The sequence below is a fragment of the Octodon degus genome, unplaced genomic scaffold (genome assembly GCF_000260255.1).
Source record: "Octodon degus isolate 3935 unplaced genomic scaffold, OctDeg1.0 scaffold00022, whole genome shotgun sequence".
In the NCBI taxonomy this organism is placed as follows: Eukaryota; Metazoa; Chordata; class Mammalia; order Rodentia; family Octodontidae; genus Octodon; species Octodon degus.
The window spans coordinates 22,490,144-22,499,281 of NW_004524598.1; the positions used below are offsets into that span (position 1 = coordinate 22,490,144).

Consider the following 9,138-nt stretch of genomic DNA (forward strand, 5'->3'; position numbering starts at 1 on the left):
AAATTATTTTTGCAGAACACTTTCGTGCCCAACTCGCCCACACTGGAACCCAGTTTTAGACCCTGCTCCTCCCACCTACAGCCTCCGCTCACTGGAGGGGGCGGAAGGGCCCAAGCACGGCTGCGGCTGCGCAGAGCAGAAGGGGAGGTGGATGAAGGAGAAGGAACACTTGTACTTGCAAAAGTGGTGGCCTAATCTGGCTGTTTATTTACACAAAATGTAACATGGAGTTCAGTTTCAGTCCAGTTTTCAGTGGCTAGCGGTATCACTCAGATAATGCTTCAGGGACAAATGGCTTCACGAGATCAGGAAATGAGACACCCCCAACCCTGCCCGGCACCCCTAGCTGAAGCGGGAGCTTGTTGTTGAATGGCTTATACAACCCAGAAGTTCAAAAAGTCTGCACTTCGCTGCTGGGCAGAGTACCCTAGCCCACACAACTGTCCACCACACTGCAGGGTTAGGGCCAGCAAGGGGAACTGTGACACAGGACGTCAGATTGGGTTCACCAGCAGGGTGGTACAGAGTCGCACCTGCTCCTCGCACCCACATGTCATTCCAGCTCACGCTGCAGCCTCACACCATGGTCATGACCTTCAGGGCCGCTGGCTGGAACCTGCGGATCTTTTTCTTTAGAGCCTTGGAGGCCTTGATGCGGCACAGCCTAGGCACAGGAGGCAGAGGGGGTCTGGAGCCTGCTGGGGCTGCAGGGGGCCGCTGTAAGGCCACCTGAGGACAGGCCCGCTCACCCTGGCCACCCACCCCCTGGTCTGGCTCTGGGCTGCTGGCCCTGCCCTGGATGCCACTTTCTGAGTCGCCACCGCTGGACTCCTGGTCCCCGAAGCGATTGGTGGTGTGGTCGCTGGCCTCTTCCTCGCTGGTCTCGGCAATCGTGGAGTGGAAGAGTGAAGCACACTCAGCTGAGTGCTCAGAAAGGTCGGAGAGGTTGGACTCACTCCCGGTGTCCTGATGGTTCAGGGCGCGTCTGTCCTGGGCCAGAGGGCCACCCACCCTCCTTGCTGCAGGTCTAGAGGGCTCAGCACAGCTGACAGGGCAGGGCTTGCCTGAGATCTCCACACTGGACTTCCAGGGGCGCTGCCTCCTCCCGGCCGCTGAGCTGAGGGGGCCCGCAGCACCAGGAAACAGGGCCTGGGATGACGCCTGGTGGCTCTGCCGCTGGGCCACCATCAGAGGGATGAGGAAGGGTGTGGGGTAAAGGGTGGACTCTGAGCAGGCCCGGCCGGGGGCCTCTCCAGCCAGTGAGGGCCTCCTCTGCAGCCCTTGCCCTTGGGGCCTATGCCATGGGTCCCACTCTGGGGGCAGTTGGGGTGCTGCATAGACACCTTGGTGTCTCTCAGGGAGGGGCAACTGCTGCCTCCCAGGCCTGGGTGTCTTGTCACTGGCCTTTCTCCTGATCTTCATGGCCTTGGTCTTGGGGGGTGCTGTCCTCAGCCTAGACAGGGGGGCTTCACAGGCAGCACAGGGCGGATAGACAGAGGACCCAAGGATCCGTGGGGGGCTCTCATGGCCCAGCCTCCTGGGGGGGACCAGGCTGTAGTGGTTATGGGGCTGCTGGGCCTGGGTGCAGGGAGAAGGGCCCACAGCAGCCTCACCATGGACATAGGAATTCCAGGGTCCATACCCCTCCTCTGGGGGGGTGTTGGAGGCAGGGATAACCATGAGGGGTGTGGGTCCCTGCTGCCTGAGACCATCCCCCTGGGCAGCCTGGCTTGAAGCCTTCACTCCTGAGCTTCCTCTCCGGGGGGCATGGGTCACTTTCTCGGGCTGGCCTCCACTGCCCGGCTCCTGAGGGAAGGGAGCTGTCTCCTGCCCTGGGGGACCCTGTTCTTCCAAGTCGACCCTTAGGGAGTCCCCCAGGCCCCGCAAACGCAGCAGCCTGTCAATGTAGGCTCTAGCTTGGCCCACTTCACAGATTGGCACTGCCAGGGGTGACCTCTGTTCCCTAGGGGCCAAAGGCAGCTTCCTAGGGGTTGAATGGCTGATGGGCCAAGGGCTCTCCTTGGCCAAGGTGAACAGCGGGCTCTGTAGGGCCACTGCGTGCAAGGGGCTGGGGTATGGGTACACTTCGCGGCCACCCCTGGACACGAGGTCACGCTGGTAGGTGGAGTCCAGTAGACGGCCTGGGGCGTCTATCCCCTGGGACAGGGGGGAGGTGGGTGTGGCATCTGCAAGTTTGCTCTGGAGTCTCTTGTCCATGGGGAGGATCCTCTCAAGGTCACCTGGGAAGAAAAACAAGCACGTCAGCAAGGAAAGAATCCACATGCACCAGCTCCTCCCCTGAATATGGGTGTGAAGCGCAGGAGAAGGGGACAGCAGATCAGCCGTCACTGCAGCCTGGGACTGCCTCCGGGCTGCAGCGGTTGAGCACGGGCACCTCAGCAGGAGCAGGAGGACGAGCCAGCTAAGTGTTGCACTGCGCCTAGCCGGAGGCTGCTCACAGGTACAGCTGTGGGCCCACCAGGCTCCAGGCAGAGGTCAAGACATAAGCCTGCTGTAGTCCTCAGGGGTCTGAGAGCAACCCTGGGGACTGTCACTGAGGAGAGGCAGAGGTTCGCACTGCGTCTGCCCTTCTGTTATAGTGTGAGGAGAGCAAAATGGTCTCATAAGGATCAGGAAGCTGAGGGGGAACTGGTTCCATCCTCACGGGCCACTCCGCTACAAATGTGGGCTGATGGAGGTGTGCGGAAGGACATTAAAACCAGTCACTCTATTTTAAATGATAAGAAAACTCCGCCACCTGTCTGTTTGCCCAGGAGAGGGCATCTGGCTTTCTGTCTGCAGACGGTTCCATGTGGGGAGCATGGTTGGATGGCCGCCCTCAAGTACCCCCCCCCCCACCTCCTACCTCTCTCTCACCTGTGGACACTGGTCTGGGCCGGAACATGCCCTGCAGCTGGCTGGAACCAGCCTCACTGTCCAGGCACCTGCTGTCCTCCTCGGCAGGCTGGGGTCTCCAGGCCGGCACAGTGCTCTCATCTGCAGACCTGGGCCGCCAGTCGCCCATGCTGGGCCTGGACTTGGAGGAATGGGAGGCAGGCAGCAGGTGGCTCAGGGGCGGGGAGAGGTAGTCACTGCACACAGAGGCACAGGAGGTGGACAGAGAGCAGGAGCCAGCATCACTCAGCTCGTAGAATCCTAGAGAACAGACAGGCAGGTGGTGCGTGCTCTGGAGACACTGCCCTGAGGCCTGAGGGCCTCTTTGTGCCTCTGGCTGTCCCAGCCCAGGAGTGGTGAGGAGGATCCTGAGATCCAGCCCCTGGTGGGATTCCAGATGGCTCCCTGCATCTACATGGTCCTGGGGTTCAGAATCCCTGTGCCTTGCACCGTAGCCAGTTCTAGGCTGGGTCCCACAGCCAGGGAAAGGTGAAGCCTCTCCTCTGACCTTGGCCCCTGCAACAGCCTCAGGCGTCTTCTTCCCTCTGCCTGTCCTTCCTGTTACAGGAAAGGGGAGCCCCACCCCCACCCCACCATGCCCACACATACTACTCCCATGGGAAAGCAAGGGGAGCAGCAGACTTCCCTGGAGACCTGGGCCATACAAGGCTACCATGGACTGTCTGTCAGTGATCACAGGGGCCTCTGTGTCCAAGGGTTGGGTGGGGAAGGTCAGGTGCAAAACAAAGGTGATGAGGGTCACACATGTCAGTGATGACTGCGGCCTTCAAGCAGAGTGAGGGAGGGAGGGGCATGCTTATCAGCCTTTCTTAAACCCATGGGCTTAAACACAGGTATGTTCTGTGGCCTGCAGAGTGGTTGGCCCCACCCTGCAAGAAATGCAAACAGAACAGACTAGCTGTGTCAGCCTGCACATACACCCTGGGGACAGATGTGCTTCTGCAGATGTTGCACCATGGTGGTACCTGAACTGGGCCTGCTGTCACTGTCTGGGCCCTCTCCTGATGCCCTGCACATGCCCAGCTGTAGCTCACTTATCTGCAAATCTAGCTGGTCCAGGTGGGTCTTGAGGCCGGCATCCTGCCGCCGTAACCGGGACTGAGGAGGCAAGAAAGAGAAATGAAACCAATGGCAGCGCAGAAATGGAGCTCAAGGTTCCCTGGGATATAAGACAGGAAGACACACTAGGTGACCCAAAGGCACCCTAGGTGACCCGGGTGCCCAGGGGAAGCACAGCTTTAGTCAGGAGTGCACCTCCCTTAGGCTCATGTGCCACACTGGCGCCTCCTGGCACAGAAGGAAAACATGTCCTGACCCTCCCCACCCCATATGCGTACACCACACAGGCTTCTTTTCTTTTTCTCCAATGCAAACTTAGCTGTTTCCCAGGAGACACTGCTTTATCAGGGCTCAGAGTATGAGTTTGCACAACTGCACGGTCAAAAGCAGAATGTGGTGCTTGCGGCGGGCACTGCCAGGAATGCTTGCATCCTGCTTCACCCTGAGAGAATGCTTTCTCTCAGCCCCAGGTGAGGATTTCCATGGTGTCACTGTGTCCTTCACTGCAGAGCTGGGTTGGCAGCCCCGGGGCAGGGTGAGTCCTCTGTCCTCTAAGTGGTGGAAAGTTTTCAGGAAAAAGCAAAGCCATTTCTGCATCTGGACTCTCTTCTCCCATCCAGAGTAACTTTAATATTTTCCCTTCATGGGTATGAAGGGCAAGGGCTTGGCCCCTGAGCCGTAGCTCCAGCCCCTGAGCAATTTCCTGAGCGCTACAGGCTTTGGAGACGCTGCTGGGAAGGGCTTTCTCAGCTAGCATCAGGGACTGCACCTTGCAGGGCATCACAGTGAGTGATCCTGAAACCCATCACAGGTCTCCTTGTGGACAAGACCCCTCCTAGGCCTGCCCGGGGCCACGTATTCTCTAGGGATGGGAGTCCCAAGTCTAGAGGGGTAATTATGAGGTCTAGCCACATAAGCTTATGTGTGTATCATCTACCTATCATGAACAGCGTAATATGCACACATATCCTTTATATATGTACATCTATATACATGTGTCCCTCTGTTCACAAGCCTAATTTGTTCTGTGATTCTGAAAAAGATGACCAGTAGAGATGGCTGTAGTCATGTTCCTCACCCAATGCAGAGTTCACAAATAAAAATAACACTTTGCTACACACTTCTGTTTACAAACCAAGTTGCTCACAAGCAAGAGCATTCATGACCCCGAGGCAGCCCTGTATATGTCTAAAAGTAGCGCTGAGTCTTTGGTGAAGGCTGGTTTTGTTCTTCCATTTATATGGCTGCCACGCGTGTTCCAGATCCACGCTCTACGTTCCTTGTTCCCATTAATGAGCTTAAGGAGGATACTTAAGAAGGATACTTAGTGATGGCATTATTCGGTTCATGCTGCCTGAGACAATGATGACATTTCCAGTGCGGAGTCACTACCGTAATCTCAGTAGCACAGGAAGCATCACAAGAGAGCAGTGAGTGGTCACTTCCTACGTGCAGCACAGTCTCTTCTGTACGGTTCTTGTCGAACACCCGAGGTGCGTGGCTTGGACCTGCCTTGGCCGGTGCACAGCCCAACGCCTCAGCTTCTGTGGGAGTGAGGGGCCCTGCAACAAGCTGGAGGTCTGCGTGGTGCCAGAGTATCAAAGCCTGGGTGGCAGGGGAAACACGCACGAAGCAGAACCAGCCTGAGCCAAGTAAACTTCACACTCATACTCCCATGTCTCCCTTGCACACCTTCACAGTTCCATGCTCAGCCAAAGAAGCCTGGCTCTCACAGACAGGCGCTCAGCCGGCCAACCACGCATGCAAAACGAAAGCAGGAGCAAAAGCCATTCTGAAATTTTCCAACAGGCCAGTCTCTGTACTTCTCTGCAAATGATTTTTCTCCTGCTGGCACACAACACTGAGACACAGAGAAGGCGCGGTTCTTTGGTTACATCTCTGTGCAGCGCTAAGCCCACCTGCTGCCGTCTCCACATGTCATGCCCTTCCCTTTCTGCAGGGTGTCCAGCTGCCTCCTTTCCTCCCCTGCACTAGCCCCTTCAAGCCCTCCCAGTGCTAGTGTTGGGCTTCAGTGCTCTGTGATTAACATTTGCCCAACCAGCCGCAGGGCTGGTTTCTGATTAACCGTGAGCTCAAGGGCCCAAAGTTCTCACAGCTGCTCCACCACATCCTCAGCCCCTGCCTGTCTGCAGCTCTACTGCTCAGGGCTGGCGCCATCCTCCCGATCCTTCCCCTCAGCATTCCCATCACCAGCAGTAAGCCAGGTGTGGGGCCCAGCTCCTGTAGGCCACCTAAAGTTTCCCGAGAGGGACTGTGGGGCACCTCCGCTCTGCCTCCCACTGCCAGCCTCAGTCCACTTCAGGGCACAGGTTCTCACTGGGTGTAGCTGAGGGATCCCAGGGCAGGGCCGGGTGTATGGAAGCACTCACCAAGGTCCCTGTCGTGCAATTGCCTGGTTCCTTGCAGATCCTGGGCTCAGGCCCTGGGATGCTTTGGGCAAGACTGGGACCCTGCATGCCAGCCAGCTTCCCAGGATGGGAAGTCTGAGAACTTCTGTGCTTGGGGGTAGGCACAGACGGCCAGCATTTGGGTGACCCCTTCCTCTGAAAGGCTTCCCTTCCAGGGACATCTGATTTGCATATACTTTGCCTCCCCAACTGACAACTCTGAACTGCAACCATGCAAAGCTTTATGGCACCTTCACAGGACAAAAATTAAAAGTGCCTTAAAATTGAGGATATACAGATAGCATCTAAAACACTTCCTTCTTTTCCTTGAAAGCTAAGAATGCACAAAGGAAACACTGTATGCATGAATGACTTAGCTCTGTAGGAGGCATCATTACACCTAAGTTAACAGGGAAAAGGCTGGTGTTCTCCAGTTGGACCCTTGGGTGACAAGCTCCCCTAACTTCAGAGAAAACCTGCTCAGGGCCTGTGGATGCCTGAGCCTTGCTCCGGAGCCCGATACTCGCTCTTAACCTGCTTTCCTCTGAACTCAGTGTGTCTGCAAAGCCAGCACAGCTGGCCAAGGATACTGCTGGGTGCTGTGCTCACAGCTGCGGAGTGAGCCTGTGGTTTTCTCCTGCAGGGCTCACTGCTGGGTCCGCCCGCCCATGTGGAGAGGCACTGCTGCCAACTGCCCCTTTTCAGAGCAAGTCCCAGCCAGCCCAGCCGAGGACTGGGAGGTTCCCCAGGCTAAGACCTCACTCATCCCCTGTTCTCTCTTGCTGCCCACCCAAGGGCCCCTCTTCACACACCCAGCAGCAGCTGCTGGTGGAAGATGCAGCTTTCAGGCCACTCTTAGGCAGGGTAGGGGACCCCAGGAGTCGGTGACGTTCGTCTCCTGCCCTGCACAGGAGCTGGACTGCACAGCCGCCTCTGGCTGCAGCTGGCCAGACTGCGCCTAACTGCTGGGCTAGGGGACACGGGATTTCTTTGGTGTGGAAATCATCTCTGCTGTTGCCAGCAATCAAAGCCAGTGACTTATTTCTTCCGCAAATCCCTACGGAGCACCTACTGCTGCACTCCCTCTGCCTTCTGACACTGGGACTTGAAGGGTGTGGCTCACATGACCAGCAGGCTTTTCTCCACAGGACAGTTAAATCCCGGGATGTGTCCCTGTGGGACAAAGCTGGAGAGGACTCCCTAAGTGCTCTTCCAGTCTTCACACCTGCTGGAGGATGCAGGCCTGGAAAGTGGGGAGGCCAGCACTGGGGCCACCGGTGACTGCTGAGGCTGGGCTAGACCAAGGCCTCTGGATGGCTTTCTCCATTACAGGCCTTGTGTCATGGCTAAGTTCTCCCCAGCATGAAAAATGGCAGTGAGAAGTGCTGGTTGATGTCACCCGAATTCAATTACTTTTCTCTTTTGATCACATAATCCTCTGCAAGAACAAAGTTTCAAGACAAAGTCTGCCTGCTCCTTCTCAGCCTACACTTAAAAGTTTTTTTGAACAAAAACCTGTTTGATCTCTCCCTAAAGGTGACTCGTAGTGTAATTAGAGGCTGAGTGCAGTGTATGGCCGCAGCTGAGTTAGGCATCAACCATGTCCTGACCCCTCCACAGAGCCGTTCACAAGTGGTACCCGCTGGCGGGCTGCATGCACCCCGCTGAGACACGCAGAAGTGCGGCGTGGCTGGCGGCAGACCGCTGCGCAGCCCGGCGGGGCAGGTTGGTCGGGAGCCTCCCGGGCTGGCCCTCGCTCTCCAGCCTGGCTCAGATCCCACAGGCCTGCCGCCCCAGGGCCACCTTGCTCAGGCGGGCTGGGAGGCTTCTCTGCAATTGGGGAGAAAAGAGGGGTCGGTCGGAGGCGTCTCCAGACCGTGAGTTCCCGGTTCTTGAGCCTGAAGTATTTGCCCAGGTGAGGCCCTGCTGAGCTAAGCTGACAGGAATGCTCGCGGCCGGCCGCATGGAGACTTACTGCATACATTTGTTAATGATGCGGCTTTTCACAGGACAGATGGGAATTCCTAAAGTAAAAGAAACTGCGCTGGTAACAGGCCACTCCAGGAGCGTCTGTAGCTTTCTGGTTTTCTTTTAGAAACGCTGCAGTACTGAGAAAAACTCTTTTGAGCTGTTCCCAGAAAGGAACACGAAATCGTACTGGCAGAAACAGTTGAGTAATCACCCGAGTGCATGTTCAATGCAGCGGAAAGGGGACCCGAGCTGGAGAGCAGAGAAAGTGCAGACCGCGCGTTCGGTTCCCTCTGCCTGGGGCAGCAGGTTGTAGGCCGCGCCGGAGTGGAAAAACTCGCCCTATACCCCTTTTCCTGAATGTTTTCTTATAGAGGCGCGACCGCGGCAGCGGATGGCCGAGCGCGGGTGCAGATGCGCTCCAAAGGCAGACCGGCGCTCCTTGTCCCAGCGTGGTCTCCGGCTCTCGGGGTCGGTCCTGGAGTCAGGCGGCGAGCGGATTCCAGCCAGGGGAAATCGATCTGCACTGCAGGGTCTCAGCCAGAAACCAGAGCTGCCCCTAGCCCGCCGATGCTCCGGACACAAACCTTTCGCGCGGGCTGCTCTGCAGTGAGGATCCCGACCCTCGCGCGCCCCCGCACACCTGCGCGCGCCCGCCCCTTCGCGCCCCCGGCCCGCGCTCACCAGCTGCTCCCGCAGAGCCGTCAGCGTAGCCTCCAGCCGGCCCTCGCCGCCCCGGGGTCCGGCGGGTCCGACCGCGGACTGCAGCGCCAGGGCGCCCCGCACG

At 57.7% G+C, this 9,138-nt stretch overlaps 1 protein-coding gene across 1 annotated transcript in view; it reads right to left on the bottom strand.

Moving 5' to 3' along the window:
- Positions 1-201: 201 nt before the first annotated feature.
- The window catches only part of Dact2 (dishevelled binding antagonist of beta catenin 2), a 9,094-nt gene continuing 157 nt past the window's right edge, over positions 202-9,138 (bottom strand). Inside the window, exons 2-5 of the mRNA XM_023711967.1 lie at positions 9,036-9,138; positions 3,882-4,014; positions 2,878-3,156; positions 202-2,240 (exon numbers count right to left, since the gene is read on the bottom strand). The exon at positions 9,036-9,138 is cut by the window's right edge and continues 69 nt beyond it. Of these exons, the coding sequence (XP_023567735.1) occupies positions 577-2,240; positions 2,878-3,156; positions 3,882-4,014; positions 9,036-9,138 (2,179 nt within the window). The 3' untranslated portion in view covers positions 202-576. The remainder of the gene's footprint in view (positions 2,241-2,877; positions 3,157-3,881; positions 4,015-9,035) is intronic.